We start from the raw sequence: 21,943 nt of genomic DNA on the forward strand, positions 1-21,943 counted from the left end.
GCCCCTTGAGGTGGCCCCAGAGCACCTTTCCTTCAAGGGGACCCCCCTATCCTCACTCCCAGGCCTCCAAAGGGACGGCCCAATCCGATGCGATAGCATCCCAGGAATGCTCGCCACAGTGAGCTGCCCACCTGGGAACCAACCTCCTGTGGGTGGCAGTGGCCTCAAACCAACCCCCTGTAGTTTTTCAGCCAATTGGCCCCCACTTCACATGTGTCAACTACGGAGACCATCCCAGCCAGCAGACACAGGCCTCTGGGGGACCACGGGACCACTGGCCTGCTCTAGAGGCACACTTTCAGGATCCAGCCCACAGGCTGGACTGGCCACAGCCAGGGAGTGGGCATCAAAGCTGCCAGCCTGGGAAGAGGGTCTTGAGTACCAAGCCTCGAGGGCAGGATCATCCCACCGTAAGGGAAGAAAACCCTGAGTTTGGGGTCAACAGTCAGGGAGGAGCAGACCTCACAGGCCTGCCCCTTTGGAGGTTACCTCCGGATTCCTCTCAGGGGGCGGGGGGGCATGCCTCCCAAGAACAAAGCCCCTGCTGACCAGCTAACTTTCCTCCTTGTCAGGGGAGGGAGCCCTGAAATGCTGGCCCCTTGGGCTGCTCTGTGGCAGGGCCTGCTTTGGGAGGCCCACTTGCAGTGAGCTGGAGATGGGGGACGGGGCTGTGACCCACAGGTGATAGCCCATCCAGCCCTCAGTCAGCATCCTGCCCAACTTCCTCCACCTGGCCCCCCAGGCCAAGGGAGCCCTGGGCTGGGACCACCACCCACAGAGCCCCCGCACCCCCCACCAGGCTTGAGAGAAGAGCAGCTGCCCCCTCAAGGGAAACCTTCCTTCACTATTCGAGGGGTGGGGCCAGGGAGGGGCAAAGGCACATTGGCTCCCACAGGGTTTTCCCCTCAGGCTGGAAAGTCATCCAGGTCTGCATCCCGGTCATGTCTTCCTGCCAAGCAAACGACTGTACCTGGCAGTGCATCTGCCTTTGCATTGGGCTGAGGGGGGTCATAGGCTTTCCATTTTCCAGGAGGAGGGGAAAATGGGTCTTTGTAGTCCACCCCTGACCAGGAAGAGCTTACCTTCAGACAGGTGAGGCGCTGGCTTTCTGGGACACACTGGTTTCCCTCTGACTCGACTTCCAAAGGCATGCCGCTCACCTCCTGGATGACCTGGGGGCCGGGGGGTGGGGGGGAGTTAGGTAGGGTGAGATAAGAGGTGGGGCAGACAGAGCAAGACAGAGGGGCAGGGAGAGGCTGGAGGTGAGGGGGAACCAGAGAGCCACCCTGCTCCCTGCCCACTTGTGGCCTCAGCCTCTGGGACAGCCACTCCTGTCTGTAGGCCCCCACCTGCTCTGGGGGCAGAGCCTCGATCCCAGGAACACCTAGGCCTGTGTCAGCCAGGCCTCTGAGCAAAGACCTTTCCCGGAGGGTCCCCTGGTTGGGGGGGCTCCCAGAACTCATCGATGCTGCTGGCCTGCAAACGCCCCAGATGGGCCTGTCTCAGTTGACCCCCCTCTCTGTGGAGAAGTCTGTTAGTCTGAGCCCAGGGGCCTACATAGGGAAGACACAGAAGCCCCTCTGGAGCCCCACGAAGCACAGCAAGGGCTACTTCAGGGGTCCTCAGAGGGAGGATCACAGCCTGGGGCAGCTGTAGTACTGTCAACCTGCCCCGCCCCAGCCAAGTCCATCAGGCACAGTTACCAAGGGCTACTTCCAAGTCCTCCCTTCCTGAGTCTCCAGCTAGAAGGGAGGGGGGGGGCAACCAGAAAAAGCAGAGCAAGCCCCACATGGGGCACCCAATGACTTTGAGATCAAGTCTCAGTTCCCCATCTATGAGCTGGGACGGCAGCTGTGCCATGGGGACTGGAGTGCTGAGGACAGGGCATCCAAGTCTTTGGAGCAATGGTCCAAGGCTGCCATGCCCCTGCCTACAAAGCCCTGCCTGTGCCTGCCTTTCCTAGGCCCTGGTCTGGTCTCAGCACCTCCCATCCTCCAGCCACATCCTATGGCCCAGTTTTCAGGGCCAGGCTGAGAGCTCAACAGACAGGCCAGGCAGCCCATCCCTGGCGCAAGCGCAGCTTCTTTGTGCGCTCACCACCAAGCTCCCACTGCCCTTCAGAGGAGCAAGAGGGCAGGGTCTCTGCAGCCAAGTGGGCCAGGCAGCTGCCAGAAAGCCTGCTTGTCCTGGACATGCCCAGCAGGGGCTGTGGGGGCAGGGACTGTCTCAGGGAGAGGGCATGGGAGTTTGGGGAGGGAGGGAAGCAGTGGTATGCTAGAGGGGCACACAGAAGACAAACACTGGAAACGGGGCAAGTGAGTGGGCAAGCATGTGTGCATGTGTCTCAGAGAGAAAGATGGGGGTAGGGGAGGACTGGCACGGAGACCAAGCCAGCCAAGACCGGGAACCGGCATGAAAAAGAATGGCATTAAAACCCACACCAGCAGCCCAGAGTCCTGGGTCTTTGTCAGCTCTGGACAAGCCCCACTAAAAAAAAAAAGCGCTGTCATTGAGTTAATTCCGATCACAATGACCCTGTAGGACAGGGTTGACGTGCCCCTGTGCGTTTCCTAGACTTTAACTGTTGTACGGGAGTGGAAAACGCCATCTTTCTTCAACAAAATACCTGGGGGTTTTGAACCGCTGACCCTAAACTTAGCAGCCTGATGCGTAACCACTAAGCCACCAGAGCTCCAGCACTAAATACACAGGAAGTTCCCAACCCAAGGCACTCTGCTATAGAGAAGTTGAATCAGGATGGGGATCTGGATCCCGTGCTCTTAAATGCCCAGATTGTCCTTCCAGAAAAGGAGTCCTGGTAGCACAATGATTAAGTGTTTGGTGCTAACCAAAAGGTTGGCGGTTCAAATCCACCCAGCGGTGTCACGGAAGAAAGGCCTGGTGAACTATTTCTGAAAAATCCCTCATCACAAACACTGGAGCACGACCCTATGCTGGGCTCACCATGAGCCAGCATCAGCTCCGCAGTGTCTGGGTTTAGAAGAGCCATGACTTGGAGCCCTGGAGGGGAGCAGAGCCCCCACCCAGCTTGGTGTCCCCCTCACCCGGAGCCACTGCTCAGCCTGGTCCTTGCTCTGCAGCCCCAGCACGATCACGTCGGCGTTCAGGGGCGTGATCTTCAACTTGTGCTCCTTCTTCCGCACCTGCTTCTCCTTGTGGACGACGCTGCTGCCCACCAAGCTCACGTCCAGCTGCGGGCTTTGGTCCTTGGAGGACTTGTAGCACTGGAGGGAAGGAGGAAGGTTACCAGGTCGCCAGGTCTAGACAAGTTCTACAGAGGGAATGGCTCCTGGCCATGCAGGACCGCCTACCAAGAGACCGGCTTTACGCCAGGAAAGTCGCAAGGTAGGACTTGCAGGCAGCAGGGCCCAGAGTCTTCTCGAGCAACGGCTCTGGTTTCCAACACCAGAGGAAGGGGGCCACTGGTGGGGTTTCCTCCTCTCACCAGCTCAGGATGCTCTGGGCCCTTGCTCTGGGGCCAGGGCAGCCCTGGAAAGGTGTCCCAGGTAGGCAACTCATATAGCTGAGGTGGGGCTGACCTTGGACATGCCCTGTGTTTCTGGCTCAGCTTGCTGGGAAGGGGCCCACAGAGAGCGAGCGGAGGCTAAGCTTTCTTATGAAAGAACAGACATGAGAATCCAAAGACCCCGGGACACCAAGACAGTCTCGTGCAGAGCGCGGTCTCCATCCCCAAGAAGGTGCATCTGGCTCCCGGGGAACTGGTATGAGCAGTAGCCGGCACCAGGGCTGGCGATGCTCTCTGGGTGATGGGAGCGGACCGGAGGGGGATGATCACCACTGCCTTCGAGAGTCTGGGGAAAACGACTAGAATTTTTTAAGACAAACCCAAACCAAAAATATTTGAAAAAGGGAAGGAAAAAAAAGCTCATTCACTTATACCCACAAAATTCTACATCTCCTGGCCTGGGGGTGGGGGTGGTGATTGATGGACATAATGACAGCTGTGGTGCGGGAGGAAGATCTGTTCACGCGTGCCCCCACAGTTCTGCACACAGTTCCCGATCAAAGAGGTTCCAATCCCGAGGAGCCTGCTGGTGTCGTGTGTGAGAGGCTGGGCTGCTCACCGCAAGACCAGCAGTTTGAAACCCCCCAGTCGCTCCGTGGGAGAGGACGGAGGCTGCCAGTCCCCTTAAACACGGACAGTCTGGAAACCGCGGGAGCAGCTCTGTTCTGTCCCGCAACGTCACTCTGAGTCAGAATCAACGCGCCGGCAGGGAGCTTTGCGCAGGCATCCTGGTACCTTTGCTCTGTGGTCTGGCACCTTCCAGAAGGTGCTGACTCACAGCGACCCCGCATTCAGCCGAACAGAACACTGCCCAGTCCGGCATCACCCTCCCCATCCTTATGGTCAAGTGAATGGTTACGGCCCAGGTGTCATTCCCGATAGGAAAGCCCTATCCCTTGGGACCCTCCCGGCCCCAGGGATTGAAGACAACAGGGTGGGAGGCCAACTGACCAGGAGCCTGGTGTCCTTGATGACGCAGAGCTGCTTGGCCCACTGGCCCAGCCACTTCTTCCTCCACAGGAAGGCGCAGATGCGGGCCTCCCGCATCAGCTCGATGCCGGCCTCGGGCGAGGGCCACTGGTAGGGGGCCGACTTGCCCTTGTTGCTCTCCTCTTCATCGTAGGACTCGTAGGAGCTGCTCACAGCCTCTCCGTCCTCTGTGAGGAAGACCAGCCCGCTCAGGACCCTGCCGGCATTTCTATAACATGCCTGGGTCAGGAGGACAGCAGGCCCGGGGCCACAGCCCACCTGCCTCGTGTGTCCTCGACCTCAGACCTCACTGGCCCTAACCCGTGACCACGGCCCGCAGCACAAACAATTCAAAACCAAGCTTCTCCCCTGGTCCTTTCTCCCTCACATCCTGCCCCCCATGGAAACTTCAGACACGACCCTGCCGAACACACGGACTCACTGTTTGCTCTCAAGGACTCCTAGCCTGAGCCTGTTTTTCTTCAACCGAGGGGGCGATGGGAGGGAGAAGGCAGGGCTGTGACTCCGCAGAAACGGGGAAGATAAACCACCATAGGAAACGGCATTCTAGGATGGGGCCCCCACCCAGCCCCTGCATAGTCCCCTCAGAGCTGTATCCCTTCAAAGTTGGGCCCCCATCCCTCCTTTCTCAACAGCCGTCAGTGCCAATTTAGCTCCTTTTGCCTGGTTCCTCCTGGTACCCTTGCCTTTCCGGGTGGCAGTGAGTCAACTTAATGGTTTTGCTTTTTGTTTTGTTTTACAAGAACTCCTAAACACTGTGTTCCTGGCTCCACTGCCAACACAAACTGATGAGCTGGGGGTGGGGGGGTGGGGGGGAGTCCACCTTGGAAATCAGGACATGGGGAAGAGGCCCTTGGGGACCCCTGTAGACCACAGGTCCCATCTATCAACCTTGGGCCTACTCCAGGGCCTGCCTGAATTTCCCTGTGGTCAGGGAGCTCACCGCCTCGCCATTGCTGGGCAAGGGGTCCAGAAAATGGGTTCAGAATCCCTTGTGACTTCCACAAGGGGGGGTGTCTGTCCTGCTCACCCCCTCCCATGAGGGTGAGCGACCCTCCCCTGTCCTCCACATGACTCCCCCTGGAGAAAAGTGACAGCCCCATACCCCTCTCACTTCCCTCCCCTGCATACTAAGGAAAGAGGCCCACACGTGAATTAGAATACAGGAAAACCAAGCGAGTGACCCAGGTCACACAGTTCCTCTAGCCACACTGCCAATGAAAACGTGCTTTAATATTTCTAAAAATAGCACTCGGAATAGTTTAGCATCAGGTTTCTTCTCATGCATCCCATCCATGGTTTATCAGCACAAAGCAGCATTGAGAATTGTGTACCTAGTCACCGAGCGGAGATTTAAAGCACTGCGCGGTGGGGGCCTCAAACTCTCTTGCTCTCTGGTGGCAACATAAATTAGCACAAGCCTCTCAGAAAACCAGCCAGTGGGATGTTGCTTTAAGAGTCCTAAAAACATCCGGGCCCTTTGACCCAGTCAGCCCAGGGAATGCGTGCTCAGAAACTAGCTCTCTTTACAGCAGGAGGGGAAGGGACATGCATTAAGATAGCCCAGTAGCGGGAGGGAGCCGGGCCAGCCCAGTTCCACAGACCACACAGCCAACATCCACCCAAGCACCCAAGCCTGGTTTGCAGTCCCAGAAACTCCTGGAGATGGAGTGGTGGGTGGGAGAGCACAACAGCAGGAAGAACTCAAAACGACCATTCAGTAGGGTGCTTGGGTCAGGGTAGTTCCAACACAAACAATCCCTCTTTGTTTTGGTGGCGTCGTGGTACGAGTTAGGCTGACCTGTGGTCAGCAGTCCAAAACCCTCAGCTGCTCCAAGGGGGAAAGGTGGGGCTCTACTCGTGGCAAGAGCCACAGTCTCAAACCCACAGGGCCGGTTCTCCCCTTCCTGTAGGGTTGCTGTGAGTCAGCATCGACCCAGCGGCAGTGAGCGTGGTTTGCTTTGGAGATGAAGGAATAAGAATGGACCAGGCCACTGGGCACCTTGTTCAGTTACAAAAACCAGTGGCGGGAGGCCACAGTGGTCGGGGTGACTCCCTTGCTTCTTGGTGGGTTTCCCATGTGCCTCATGGAAAACTCTGCAGCCTGCCCACTGTGTTCCGTGAGCGGAAACAGCGCATCCTAGGACCTTGAAATAGCCTGAGAGAAATTCAGCACAAGTGTATTAGTCTATTAGGAGCGCCGACGCTGGGTGTGTACTGGTCAACAGTTCGAAACCACTGGCTACTGCGAGTAGAAAGATGGGGATTTCTACTCCCACAAAGGGTTACAGTCTAGGAAATCCTCAGGGGCAGCTCTACCCTGACCTATAAGGTCACACTGACCACACTGTCATCGACCCAGTGGCAGCCAGTTTGGGCTGAATGTTAAGTTTTATTGAGCATAAAGCATTGCCACCGGTTCTGATGTGAGGTATCCTCACATGGCAGGCCAAGGAAGAGCTCTGTTCCACAGGGCCTCTCCAGGTTTTGGAAACAAGACCTCCACCAGGCCTTTCTTCCACCATCCCTCTGGGTAGACTCGAATCCCCAACCTTTTGGCCAATGGCTGGGCACTTAACCCTACGCACCAGCCAGGAACGTAAATGTAGGATCTTCTGAAAACAGCTAGCTGGCTTCGGAGGTCTCCTGAGGGTGGGAGATGGGGTGCTTAGATGATACATCCTCAATGGACTGCACACCTTGCCCCAGAGCGGAGTCCTGGGGAAGAGGCAGGGCAGTTATGCAGCACCCTGAAGCTTCTGGCTAGTGGGTCAGATGCTGTGGGCACGGGTCTGCAAGCAGGGACTCTACTGCATTTCAACCCTGGGAGGACAGCACATGGGCAATTATGCAGGAGCTGGGCCTGAAGACAGGGAAAGGGCTGTGGACACACAACATGCACCCCATCAGGCAGCTAGAGGTGTGTACATGCAGTACCCAGGGTGATGGTGGCATAAATGATGCCTTTGGGCACCTGCACCCAGCTGGGGCCTCCAGGAGTGGGGATTCTGCATGGTGGACCTGTAGGATGCCCAGAGGCACAGGTGAAGGGGGTTGGGGTGGGGGGAATGGAGAGAGGAGAGATAAAGAGACAGCAGGTACCAGGCCAGAGTCACAGGAGTCGTGACTGGGCTGCCTGACACCAGGTGTGGGAGCTCTCCATTTGCCAGCCCCATCACACCCAGAGGTGCCCACAGGTGTGACTGTGAGCCACTAGTGGAAGGTAGCCGAAGGGACAATGTACCCGTAGATGGGTTGTCTACTCTCTTGGCAGAGAACCCTGGGCCCTACTGCGCGGGTGAGCCAAACACCAGAAGGAGCCCGGCCATGGACTGCACCTCCTGTTAGCTGCCATTGGAGGCCCCCCTCCCCGCTCGTGGGGACCCCATGAATAGCCTGGACTGTTATCATCCGGGGGGTGGGGGGGTTGTTGCTGTCTTTCAATGTTGACCACCAGGTCTTTAATCCTAGCACATCTTTTGGAATACAGACTCCCAAGCTTATTTGGCTTTAGCGCCCCTTTTCAGGAACAAAACAATTACTCAGCACCCCACGGCAACCAAAGACTTTCATAGGATAGCCCATAACCGACTTGATGTCTGGTTTTAGCTCTTCTGAGCCCTTCCCCCTCCCCCCCCACCCCTACCCCACCTTCCATCTTCCTACTCCCATACAGAGTGACAGTTTCGGAAACGCCCAGGGGTGGGGCCACTCCTGTCCATAAGTCAGCAAGGTCTCAGTGGCAGTGAGGTTGGCTTTGGTTCTAGGTCCTTCCTGCGCCCCCCCCCCCGGGGGCTGGTATCCCTCACGCTGGGAAACACTGGTTTGGAAACGGGAAGCTTGTTCAAGCATCGAGCGTGTCAGTCTGTCCCCAGGTTGCTCCTGGGGAGAACTGGCTAGAAGTGGAAGTTGGGCTCTCCCGGGCTCATCCGTGAACAAGCCTCAGCTGTCGCTGTGTTGCTATATGTTGCGATTGTGTCGTGATGGAAGCAGCAGCAGTTGGCACTACCCCATACCCACTGGTCCTTTGTCCTTCAGGGCAGCTGGACAGACCCAGTGTCCTCTGCACAGGCCATCAGAGGGGCACTTGCTGGGCTTTTAGGAGGGGAGGGGAGCCTGACGGAGTGAGCAGCGTGGGGTGGGTGTGGCCAGAGAAGGGCCAGCATTCCAGCACGTGTCTCTTCCAGGAAGTCAGCAGAAGTGCTGTTGGCGGACCAACCTGAGCGCGGGGCTGGGGCCCTGGCTGTTCTTGCTGCTGCACACCTGCCCCTCACACAGCTCCACTGGAGCTCCGGCATGGCCCAGGGGAGTCCTCCTTCTTTATGAGTGGGGTCACATTTCCCAAGTCTTCCTCATTCCCATCCTCCAGGTGGAGGACAGGCACCTGGCTATTTGCTCAGAGGGGACTCGCTCCATCTCTGCGCTCTCCTGACCTGCTCCCCACGGTGAGTTCACACTGCCCTTGAGGTAGCCTCAGTGCCAGCTACCAAAACCCACCCTCCCAAGCCGGCTGCTGTTAAGTCAGCTGTGACTCATGGTAACCTTGTACGTGTGAGAGCAGAGGTGGGCTCCGTAGGGTTTTCAACGATGGCTATCACCGGCCCTTTTCCTTCTAAGATGCCTCCGGGCAGACCGAAACCACTGCCTTCGGGTCAGCAGGGGAGCACATGAGTGGTGTACATGACCTAGGCACTCCATCATAGCCACTGCCACCGCCACCACGAATTCAAAGCGAACGGACATATGCCAAGACACCCAGGTCCTCCCGGCACTGGCTTGTGTTTCTCACCCCGTAGGGAGTGTCTGGGACGCAGGTCCCAGCCGGTCCAGCTCACATCTGGTGGGACTCGTCTGGAAGGGCCAGGGGGTGCTGTGAGAGGTGAGTCACTGCCTGCACCTTCAAGGTGTGCCCCGACACCAGCGCCACACCCTTGGCAGTGAAATCACAGCCTGGATGGATGGATGGTGACCGGGAAGGCTTGGCGGTGGGACAGAGAAGCCAGTGGTGTTTGCCTCCAGCCAGCCTCTCACCAGAGCCGCCGTCCAAACAAGCCCTAGCCTCCCACACAGCTTCCCCGGACCAGGGCGGGAGTGAAAGTCTGAGGACAGGAACACCCAGTGTGGCCCCAGGTCCTGTCTCATCCCTGCTCCCTCAGCAAGGTTTCCCAGTTTCCCAGTCAGCCCAGCTGCCTCCCTGCACCAGGGCCAGGCATTGCCGACAACTGAAAGATGCTCTCCAAATCCCCTGCTCGCTAGGGCTCGGGTCGCCTGAGTGGCAGTGAGTTCGAGTCCTTTTACGGAGGAGGCAGTAATCAGGGGAAAGGAGAGTCCTGTAGCAGTCCAGCTGCTTGGGGACCCGTGCCATGCCATGCCACCTCTTCCAGAATCTTCTGGGCCTTCCCATGGAACCAAAGAACCCCTGTACCAAAAGCACTGATGGCTGGATGTCCTCTGCCGATAGCCTGCTCTCCACTCGGGGTCCAGGGCTACCTTCTGCAACCCCCGAGGGACTCTAGGGGGCTCCGGCTTCACACAGAGAGAAGGCTGGGCCTTCTGTGAACTGCAGGCTTCCTCTCCTGGTAGCCCACCTCCCCCACACACACTCACAAGCTCATGCTGACAAGCCTTCCTCCACCACACACATGCACACCTCAGACAAGCCGCCAACACACACACACACACACACACACACACACACACACACACCATGCCACACCTTGGGGCCTCAGTTGCCCTCTGCCCAAGATGGTCTTCCTGCAGGGGCACCCCCTGCTGTAGTCTTTGGGGTCACAGCCACACTGTCAGCAAGGCCCATCCTGTTTAAACACAGCCGCCCCCACCCTGCCCTGGCCCAGCCCCTGCTCTTCTTCCACCTAAGAGTACCCCACACACACCCCTGACCCCACATGCACTGAATGTTTCCGTATCTGATGCCTGGCTTGGCTCAATAAAACCTGAATGCCCTGTCTTCCAGAAGGAAGCACAGTCGCCATCAACTGACTGCCTGAGGGAACCCAGAGGCTGCTCAGACAACCCCCGCCCCCCTGTTTCTGGGCTCAATCCTGCAGTAGCCCCTAGGCCATGCCCCACCCCTCCCCACTGTGTGCGCGCGGCTGGGTCTCGGCTCCTCACTCAGCCCACGTTGGTCCAGCACCCACACTGGGAGCCCCCGCACCCCCCTCCAGCCCTGGCTGCAGGCCGCACCGTTTAGGGGTACATCGTAGGGCTCAGCCTCTTCATAGTAACTCTCTAGCGACTCCACCTTTGGGACAGGAAGCTGTTTCCGCTCTGGAATCTGCAGTATGAACAAACAGACATTTTCAGAGATGCTTCTTCACAGGGAACAGTTTGAATCAAACCCTCCAGATGGGAGGGAGGGAGAGGAGGGGGAGGGGGGATGTGCAGAACCATGCTGGACCCATCTTCAAATCAATGGGGAGGGAGAAGGGGGAGCTCCCAGATGCACACGCACCCCCCAATCACCCAGGCCAGGGTCTGAATCTGGAGCACGCTGCTTGACTACACACCAAGCTGTGGTGTCTCCTCGAGGCAACGGGTTGGGGAAGAGACCCTCACCATGGCAAGGAAAAGAGAGCCAGTTGCTGCTCTATGGCTTTGACTCCTGGCACCCCCAGTTTGTGTCAGAGTACAACTGTGCTGGAGGGGGGGTGTGTGTGTTAAGGCTACGGCCTTCCCAAAGACGGCCAGGCCTTTCCTCCCTGGCACCTCTAGGTAAGTTTGAATCCCCGGCTAGCAGGCACCTGCTTAACCCATTGCACCCTACCCAAGATACACACAGGGACCCCATAGTCCGAGTAAAGGTCCAGATAGCATCAGGCTGTTATGGGAGGTATGGTAGCTTTCCATTCGAATACTTTTTCAAAAATGATGTGCCCCACCCACGGCACATGGAGAAGATGACTAGGTCTCTAATTCCCAAACCTTTAGTTCATGCCACCCTTCCTTCTGTAAGGCCTTGGCTGGCTCCAGTGTGCAGCCTGCTGGGGACACGGCCCAATGTTGACAAGTCCGTTGTAAGGAGACTTCACCCCCTGGAAAGTGTTTAGCAGCCTGGTGAGTGGTCCAGCAGGAGAGAGACCAGGTCAAAGTCGTGTGGGAGGCACAGAGGCAATGACCTTGGGACTTAATTTCACAAAAAAAAAAAAAAAGACCCCCCTCCCCCAGGCTTACAGGGGATGGGGTGTGCCAAATGAAGAGCATGCACCCAGGGCATAACAATGGATCTCTGTTCATCTGTGCTGCAGAGTTAGGAGGAGCGTCAGGCAGAGCAGAGGCTACAGAACGCGGGGCTAACTGCCTGCGGGACAGCAGTCTCCTTTGCCGTGAGCCTGAGGGCCTGGGTGCTGGACGTTTTAATCAACAACCGTGGAGCAGAACCCTGGTCAACAGGGAGAGAAAACGCAGAGCAGAACTTCACATTCCCCTTGGCCTCTAGACGACTTCCTGGGGCCAGGAAGGTTGGATGAACCCTTGAAAGTGTTGTCTGGAGATACCCTGTAAAGCTTATGACAAAACGAAGCCTCCCTGAGTTTTCTTAAAGCCAAACAATCCCTCAGCCAGTGCGAGAAAGGCCTGCCCTGGGCAGTGTACTCTTTTAGGATCTCCCTCTGTGGGGTCACAGGACAGCAGCACTCCTGGGGAGGAGACAGCAATAGCCGGGAGAGGGAGGCAAGCATGGTTCCAGTCTGGAGGATGAAGTCAGTGGCCCCGGACTGCATGTCTGTGTAGAAATAGTTGCGCTGACATACACCTTGCTGCTTAAATTCTCATCAAATTAAACTTCTTTTGTAAGATTGAAAACACAGGATACCATCATCCCACCTGTCAAATGGGTACCCGACTATGAAGCAACAGGTAGCTAGCTATCGTTGAGTTGACTCTTGGCTCATGGTGGCCCCTATGGACAACAGAACAGAATGCTGTTTAGCCCTGCGACGTCCTTGCGAGCACCAGCATGCCTGAGTCTCTGCGCCAACCCATCCCACGGAGGGTCGCCCTTGCCCTCGCTGGCCTTTGACTTTACCGACACAGGCCCAGCTCCAGTGGCGGCTCTCCACGGCAAGCAAATTGGACAACATTCTATTGTGACCACAGCTTCCTGGGCTAAGTTTCTCCACAATTCTCTGTCCTGCTGGCACAGGTGGGGTTTCAGAAGCCCCCACGCCTTGGAGGATGGGCTTAATTTGGGAACTAGGATGGAGAGAGGTGAGCTTGGCACAGGGTTAAGCGCCCAGCTGCTGCCCAGAAGGCCGGCAGTTTGAACCTATGCTGAAGGTCTGGGAGAACCACCAGCTTCATGAAGAAGACAGCCTATGATGTCACCTGCTATCAGATGGACTCAGCGCCCATGACCAGGGCCCCTTGTCCTGGCCAAGGAGATGGTGGTGGGCTGGCTGACCTGAGCTTAGCCCTCAAAGCAAAAACCACATTCATGACCATCAAGTGGATGCTGACTCACAGGGACTCTATAGGGCAGAAGCGAGCTGCCCCGTGGGTTTCCGGGACTGTCACTCTTCACAGGAGTAGAGAGCCTCTTCTTTCCCTCAAGGAGTGGCTGGTGGTTTTGAGCCGCCGATCTTGCAGTTTACAGCATGACACATAACCACTATACCACCTGGGCTCAGCCCCCAATGGGAATGATCTCATCACAGGCTTCTCCAGGTCTGCTCCCTGCTGCTCCTGGGACCGGACCACCAAAGCCAGCGGTCTGAAGAGCCTCGGGTCATTCACAGCTGTGCCCCGCAGTGTGTCCGGGGGCTGGGTTTTCAGAAGTGGATTTCCAAGCCTTTGTTCCAAAGGCACCTACTCGAGGAGGACACCAAGCTCACCCAGACTATTAGCAGTTGGCTCATTCAGTTTGCCCCGCCCAGGGACTCCAGGATTCCCACCATTAGCCCAGGGCGGCAGAAACAAGCCCTGCTTCAGAACTCTCCATGAGTCAGTAACACCAAAGGGTCTGCGTCTACGGGGGCGTGGAGGGGGGTGGGAAGGCTGTCTCTGTCTCGGAGTGGAGCAGAGGGCGTGTCCTGGGAGAACTGCCCAAGCCACTGCCCTCAACCGTGGAATACAAACATGGTGGATTAAAACGTGTTGGTGGTTGTACAAGGCTGTGATATAATTCATGCCGGCAAGCTCTACACTTGAAATGAACTTGTAAATGATGTACATAGCCAACCACCACCAAAACGTGGGTGGGTGGTTATGCAGACAGGCATACATGCACAAGGGGTGGCTATGTGAGAGTGCATGCGTGCAGACGGCTCTGTAGACATATAGACATAGAGGTAAGTGTGTGCATGCACACACGCATTCCACCCAGATGGAGAATAAACCACATCGGGGAGACACTTAGGGTTGCCTCTTACACATAGCCAAATACCTCATCGGATGGTCTTCCCAAGTATGAAGAGTTGGGGCCCCTGCCTTGTGGGGCACCTCAGTTAACTAGTAACAATATAGTTTACAAAGTATGAGCTCTACACCCCCACCGAGTGAGCAGAATCAGGATTCTTCGAAGCTCGTGGCAGCTATCGAAGATTTCCTCTTGATCTCTATTCTCAAACTCCCGGCCCTGAGTCATTGCCGGCTGACTCACAGGGACCCTACAGGACAGGGTGGGACTGCCCTGTGGTCCCGGGATGGTAACTCTTCATGGGGACGGAAAGCCTCGCTAGCCTGCAACAACGGAACGAGGAGGAGACAAAGACTCAGAGAAGAAAGGGTCTTGAGGACTGACAGTCTACACCAGACGGTCCCAGACTTAGTTGCCTTACTGATTCCCTTTTTTTTGGTTCGGGGGAGGATTTACTCATCCCCACCCCACCCCCAGCAGTGAAGACCATTGGTACCGTAGCCTGTACTCCAGGATAAAGTCTAGGTACCTGCTTTTGTAGCCTCCTCTTGGATCGTTCCGGAGCTGTCCTGGGGCTGGTACCACCCACATTGGCAAACACTGCTCTTCGTACACCGTGGCCTCATCTACCGAGACCAGAACTAGATAGTGCCCCGCGACCACTGCCAACGATTGTGACCAGGGCCACGACAGGTGGAGTCTGATAGAATGTAAGGAAACTGGACTAGAACACCAGTTCTCAAAAGTCCAGACTTCCCTGGCCACTGGAGGCTGTCACTCTGAGCTGCTCTAAATCTTAACCAAAATTACCCCTGGGGGTGTGTGGGTATCACCTTTTAGCTAAATAACAGGCAATACAAACATGCAAAATCTCACTCAAAAGGAGAAACTTAAAAAACCCAAACTCACTGCCGTCGATTCCCAACTCACAGCGACCCTGTAGGGCAAGGGTGACCAGCCCCTGTGTTTCCAAGACTGTGAATCTTTCTCAGAGTAGAATTTCTCATCTTGCTCCTGAGGAGCGGCTGGGGGTATCAAACTTCTAGCTTTGCAGTTACACAGCCCAATGTATCACCCACAACGCCACCAAGACCCCTTAAAAGGGCAAAACGTGCAGACAAGCATGTGTGTCTGGTGGAGGAGAGCAGGTGCTTTTTGGAAGCTTCAGAAGAGATCTCTGAGCCTGACCTGGTCTAAACCACGTTCTGCCCCGATAAGAGAGGCACAAGGTAGGGCAGAAGGGTGGAGGCTGTGGCCAGTGAAAAGATTAAGTGATTTTTCAAATGATTCCGGAGAGAGTCACGTAGTTACACAGACGAAACGGCCGACTACCCGAGTTCAAAGGCAGAAGAGATCCCCAGCTCAGTGCTGAGGATGAAGGCAGACGTGTCCAGGGATCGATATCAGCACCACCTGTCCTGTCAACAAGGTGACTCTCAGGAGATGACACGGGAAGAAAGCACATGGACCCCGTCCCCAGAGGCGATCCTGGAGGCAAGGCTGTGTGGTGTGGTTGTCGTCAGTGTCCAGGGCCAGCAACTAGATATTGTTGGACTCTGCTAGCCACATGGTCTGTCACCGCTATTACAACAGAAAATGACCACAGATGCTACCTGACCAAGTAAGGTGGCCCGGTGCCGCTAAATCTTTATGCACAGAGACCAGGCGGCGGGCCACGTTTGCTGACCCTCGAGTTAGACGGGAGAGCTGAGGAGGAACCGTGGCCCAAGTGACCGCCCCACAGTACATGGTGGTTGTTGCCCAAGTGGACTGGGGAGCTAGTGGACAAGGCCGGCCCTGGCTTCCCAGACTGACCAGGTCGTCCATGTCCTTCTGTAGAGTCAGCTGCTTCTCTCAGCCCACTTGGATCATGGGTGCTTTTGAACTGCTGGCCTTGTGGTTAGCTGCCCAAGCCTCACCTTTTCCCTGCAGAGTTAGGGTAAGTAGTTTAAAACTGCTGGCCTTTCTTTCAGTTAGCAGCCCCATGTGGAACCTGGGCCAGGCCGCTGTGGACAGGGAGCAGACTCATTTCTGCTCGGTCTCTTCCTGGCCTTGCCCCATGCCCTGCACACAACTGGTTCTCAGAAAATGCCAAACGTCTGTGGACCCAGCGGGAAGGTGTTCTCAGGCCTGAGGCAGTGGACACAGGGTTTCAGGGAGTACACTTACAAGCTTAGGTGGCGGGAGGTCAGGCAGGCTCTTCTGGGGGGCTGTGGAGTGCTGACTGGGCTCCCCATTGGTAAGCGGGCTCTGCGTCCCGGCCTCTGCAGACAGGAAACAAGAGAAGCGATGTGGTGACTGGGGTTGGCTCTCCGGGAATGCCTGCTCACCTGCACGGTGGCTTCTATGTGAGCAGGTGCTAATTACCCAGGCAGCGCCTGGAGATGCTCTTTTTCCTCCAGAAATAGGGTGCAGTAGCGCCTTTTCCCCGGAAGGAACCTGTTTGGGGTTGCTGGCATGTCTCCTCGCCCCATCCGCCCTCATCAAAAATGGCCTGGCCACAGGGCTCCTGTCCTCCAAGGAGCTGCCCAGTGGCCACTATATTGAGCTGCTGTCGGCAGCTACCCTGTGATTATGACTCTGTCCAGCCCACAGTTTGCCCGAGGGGCGGAGAGGCCAGCTCTCCCATGGATGAGTTCTGCAGAACCATGACCTGGCCGTGGGGCACCCACCATCTGGGTGCTCTTCTGAGCCTGGGACAGCCAGGTTCGGGCAGGGCTACTGGGTGGCTTTGGGGCCTGAGGTCTCCAAGCTCCTATGGGACACAGACAAGTATCCAGCACCTATCTTGCTAAGGGCTGAGTGCTGGGGGTACTTGCTGAGTTCTCACCGCCCACTAAGTCTGGACACTTGCGTTCCAAGTTTGGGAGCTACTGATGCACATTCTCATCCCGCCTCCTCCTCGGAACGGAGTAGAGGGCAAGGCACCCTGGGAGACATACCTGGTGACCTGAGTGGAAGCTGGGGTGCTCTTCCCACGAGACCACCTTGGAACATGACCTCTGACAGTGAAGGCAGTCACCGACACCACCCTCCTGCCCCCAGTCAAAGCCTCTGAAGACACCAAACAACAGCGGCTTGGCTAGAACATCTAGATCATGCCTTCCTATTCAGGACGGTGCTGGGAAAAGCTAAGAAGGTTCTAGGGGCAGATTCCTCCTCCATGAAACTTCCCAAAATACATCATCCCAAAATACCATCCACCAAAATGTGGCTTCCAAAAACAGCTCCACCAGGCCCTGCCCGTCTATGCCCTGCCTGGAAGGGGGAGAGCAGGGCAGCGCCAGGCTTTGTCCGTTTCTCATCCGGGCCGGCCACCCTGCCCGCAGGCCCAGGCCCTACCTTTGTCCTGGGATTCAGCATCTGGTTGCTTGTTGACCGTCACTTTGTTCATGTAAATGTACTCCTCATCAGCGCCTGTGGGAGGAAGGCCACAGACATGGGTGGCATGGGGTTCAGAGGGGTAGGGCCTCTAGGAGACACAGGGTCCCCCTGAAGCCTAAGTGAGAGCCCAGTGCATGTGGATCTAAAGAATCTATAACAGAGAGAGGTGACAGCTTTTTTAAAAAGCCAAGTTGCTGGGGGTGGGGAGAGAGGAGCTGAGACCAAGGGCTCAATAGAAAGTAAATGTCAACAAACCCAGGGACAAGGGAAAAATCAAGTGATCCAAATCAGTGGTGAGGAGGGTGTAGGAGGCCTGGTAGGGTGTGATCAAGGGTAATGTAACCAAGAGGAATTACTGAAATCCAAATGAAGACTGAGCATGATAGTGGGACAAAAGGAAAGTTAAAGGAAATAGAGGAAAGAGATAGGAGGCAAAGGGCATTTATAGAGATCTAAATAAAGGCATGTACATACGTAAATATATTTATATATGATGATGGGGAAATAGGTCTATGTGCATATATTTATAGGTTTAGTATTAAGGTAGCAGATGGACATTGGGCCTTCACTCAAGTACTCCCTCATTGCAATAATACTTTGTTCTATTAAATTGGCATTCTATGATGTTCACCTTCCCCCCAAAAAAAAATCACTGAAGACAAAGCGGGTGCATAAGCAAATGTGGTGAAGAAAGCTGATGGTGCCCGGCTATCAAAAGATATAGTATCTGGGGTCTTAAAGGCTTGAAGGTAAACAAGCAGCCATCTAGCTCAGAAGCAACAAAGCCCACATGGAAGAAGCACACCAGCCTGCATGATCACAAGGTGACGAAAGGATCAGTTATCAGGCATCAAAGAACAAAAAAGCATATCATTGTGTGCTCACCTCCCTGATACGCTCACTGAAGACAAATGGGTGCATCAACAAATGTGGCACAGAAAGCTGATGGTGCCTGGCTATCAAAAGATATAGCGCCTGGGACCTTAAAGGCTTGAAGGTAAACAAACAGTCATCTAACTCAGAAACAACAAAGCCCACATGGAAGAACACACCACCCTGTGTGATAACGAGGTGTCGAAGGGATCAGGTATCAGGCATCATCAGAAGAAAAAATCATATCATTGTGAATGAGAGGGAGAGTGTGGAGTGGACACCCAAAGCCCATTTGTAGGTCATTGGACATCCCCTTACAGAAGGGTCTCAGGGAGGAGACGAGCCAGTCAGGCTGCAATATAGCAACGACGAAACATACAACTTTCCTCTAGTTCTTAAATGCTTTCTCCCCACCCACTATCATGATCCCAATTCTACCTTACAAATCTGGCTAGCCCAGAGGATGTACACTGGTACAGATAGGAACTGGAAACACAGGGAATCCAGGGCAGACGATCCCTTCAGGACCAGTGGTGAGAGTGGCAATACTGGGAGGGTGGAGGGAGGGTGGATTCGAAAGGGGGAACCAATTATAAGGATCTACATATAACCTCCTCCCTGGGGGATGAACAACAGAAAATTGGGTGAAAGGAGACATTGGACAGTGCAAGACATGACAAAATAATAATTTATAAATTATCAAGGGTTCAGGAGGGAGGGGAAAAATGAGAAGATGCCAGGGGCTTGGGTGGAGAGTGGGTGTTTTGAGAATGATGAGGGCAATGAATGTACAAATGTGCTTTACACAATTGATGTATGTATGGATTGTGATAAGAGTTGTAATAAAATGATTAAAAAAACAAAAGAAAATTAATGTCTAGAAAATAATGATGGTAACATATGTACAAATATGCCTGATACAACTGATGGATGGATTATTATCAGAGCTGTAAGATCCCCCAATAAAATTATCTTTTAATTAAGGAAAGAGAGAGAGAGATTAAAGGTAGATGCTATGCAGGAAAAAAAAAAAAAGCCAAGTTGCTGACTGCTTGTTTTTGGCCGGGGACAAGGCGGAGGTAAAAGATAGCTTCAGGAATTACATCTTGAGTAGAAAGTAAAATTCTGCCTCATGGTTTATCACAGCGGTTCTCAATCTGTGGGTCACAGCCCTTTGCGAGTAGAACAACCCTTTCACAGGGGCCCCCTGATTCATCACAGTAGCAAATGACAGTGATGAAGTAGCCACGGAAATAATGTTATGGTTGGGGGGTCACACGACATGAACTGTATGAAAGGGTCACAGTATTAGGAAGGTTGAGAACCACTGGTTTACCTAGCGCTGTCTCCTGGTTTTCCCAGAATTTCATTTCAATGGATAATTATCTCCCTCCCCTCTATAAGTCATTCTCACCCTAGTTTGAATTACTTGAGTGAGTTAATGAAATCTGAGAGATGTCTAGAGATAAAAGGGCTCCCAAGGACCCAGAAGTAGCTCCCTTGGGACTCTCTCTGCAGGGTGCTCTAGGCCAAGTCATAGGAGCTTTGAGTCTGGAGGGTACATGTCCCGAGAATTGGTTTTGGTTACCACCAACTGCCTGCACCCAGCCCTGCCCTTGAGCATAATTCTGGGCGGGCTGGGTCACCTTCCCAGGGCCTGTGGGGCGGAGAGAGGCTGGGCTCCCAAGGCTTGCTCTGCCTTGAATCCCCCAAGGAACCCTCCCTTCTGACTCCTCCAGAGGCAGCTTGCTCCACAGTTTCTACTTTTAGAAGCCCTCCTGTATTTCTCCCCCGGCCCTTACTTTTCATTTCCTACAAACTCCTGGCTGAGAAATTCCAGCGGTTGGAGCCCTTGGTCCTGAGCCACAGGCCCCGATTCAACCCCCGCTCCCCCACCTCCCCAACTCCCCCCCCCCCCCCCCCCCCCCCGGCAAAAGAGGCTGTGCTGCCAGTCTGCTCACGGCACCACTGGGAATCCAGCCAGCAGTCCTGCCCATGTGGGTCCCCGAGGACAGAGAGAGAGAGAGGAGCATGTGTCTCCAGCCCGTTGCCATTGAGCTGATGGCGGTCCCAGGGGTCCCGGCGTGGGAGTGAGCTCTGCAGGGTTTTCTCGGCTGCCATTCCTAAGGAATCGGAGCACCAGGTCAGCCATCACTGGGTGGTTTCGAACTGCCAGCTTTCTGACAAGCTGGGTGAGCCTCAGCCCGTTTGACACCAAGTCAGTCCTACTGGGCTGGGGGTGCGGTGGGGTGACAGTCGGACCACCCCGACCCCGGGGCTGCAGCTGTTAGCAAGACAGGACCGTGAAACTCAGACAAGGATGCTTGGTGAGCCGTACTTCAGGAAAGAGGACCCTCATGGTGTGAGATATGGAAACAACAATCATTTATCAAGGCGTCACAAGGGTGGGAGGGAGGGGGGAAAAGAGCTGATACCAAGAGCTCAAGTAGAAAGTAAATGTTTAGAAAATGGTGATGGCAACATCTGTCCAATGTGGAATGTGATAAGAGCTGTAAGATCCCCCAATAAGATGATTTAAAAAGAAAGAAATCGCCACGGAGCAGCTCTACCCTGGATCACGTGGGCTGCCAGGGGAATCCACCTGATGGCACCTGCTTTGGTTTGGGGTTTTTTGTGTGGAAGGCAAACCTGAGCCCGGTTGTCACCCAGCAGTGTGAAAGGACGGGAGGCCACGGGTGCTGTTGGAAAGGAGACCGTGGAATATCTGAGGACCTGACCTGCTTCATAGAGAGGGTCCACCCCGCCTCCCCCGCCCCCACCACACACCGCAGAGAACCGGGGTGGGGTGGAAGAGAAAGACATGCCCCTTTGAAAGGACAACCTTTGAAGCTCTTGCTATCCGCTGGCAGCCAGCCCGCTAAACCTCCCTGGAGCCCAGAGCCTGGAGCCAGGGCACATGCTGGTGTGGGCCTAGGTGCATAGCAGGAAGCCAAGCCCTCCAAGAACAGGGCTGGGCCTGTTCCTTAACTTCACTGTCCAGGCAGAAGGCCACGCAAGAGGCCAGGAAACCCCACGCTGATCATAAGAAACAGCAAGGCCAGAGAGCCAATGGACGCACACCCTCACTCCGATGGAATCTGAGCGCTGCAGCTCTGTTCAGGAGGATCTCAGGCTGGCGGGGAGCCCACAGCCTGCCTGTTCTTACAAGTCCTGTTGGGCTGAGCTGATGTCCTGGAAGACACATGTGGGGGGTCTGGAGGCCAAGAGGGGCAGGCCACCCTGTAATTTCAGGGAGCCTGGGGATGCTATGCCTGCAACATGACAATGAACCTGTGCAATCGTGGGGAGGCAAGGTGGGGAGCAGTGATTAAGGCACCTGCTCAGCCAGGTGTAGCCCTATTGCTTCCACTTACTTTCCAAGTCCTGTTCCTTTCCTTGGTGAAACAGGAGAATGACAAATCCCCCATCAACTCTGCATGAGGGTTCAAAGATGTAGCCCAGGCCCTGCCATGCCACGCGTTGAGACTCAGTACTTAGGCTTTGCATGTGTTGTTTTTAGACTCTGACTCAGGGCCATGCCGAAGGACTGGACCAGTGGGAGGCATAGATTTTCTTGGCTGCTCTTTTGGAAGTAGGTCACCAGACCTTTCCTCCTAATCCACCTTCGGGAAGTTCTGCTGAAACCTGTCTGCACTGGGCACCGAGAGGACCATCAGTCATACGATGGCTATGGACAATGGCTGTCACTGATGAGCATAGAAAGTGGCAGCCACACAGGATTATCTGTGGTTTGGGTATCCCTCTGGAGGCAACAC

General features: G+C 55.2%; 1 protein-coding gene across 1 annotated transcript in view; it reads right to left on the minus strand.

Moving 5' to 3' along the window:
* Positions 1–21,943, minus strand: part of AFAP1L2 (actin filament associated protein 1 like 2) — a 106,581-nt gene that overhangs the window by 10,564 nt on the left and 74,074 nt on the right. The window contains exons 3-8 of the mRNA XM_075533400.1: positions 17,253–17,327; positions 16,080–16,174; positions 10,742–10,832; positions 4,499–4,704; positions 3,066–3,245; positions 1,083–1,172 (exon numbers count right to left, since the gene is read on the minus strand). Coding sequence (XP_075389515.1) covers positions 1,083–1,172; positions 3,066–3,245; positions 4,499–4,704; positions 10,742–10,832; positions 16,080–16,174; positions 17,253–17,327 — 737 coding nt within the window. The remainder of the gene's footprint in view (positions 1–1,082; positions 1,173–3,065; positions 3,246–4,498; positions 4,705–10,741; positions 10,833–16,079; positions 16,175–17,252; positions 17,328–21,943) is intronic.

This window comes from Tenrec ecaudatus, chromosome 16 (assembly GCF_050624435.1).
Source record: "Tenrec ecaudatus isolate mTenEca1 chromosome 16, mTenEca1.hap1, whole genome shotgun sequence".
NCBI classification, from domain to species: domain Eukaryota; kingdom Metazoa; phylum Chordata; class Mammalia; order Afrosoricida; family Tenrecidae; genus Tenrec; species Tenrec ecaudatus.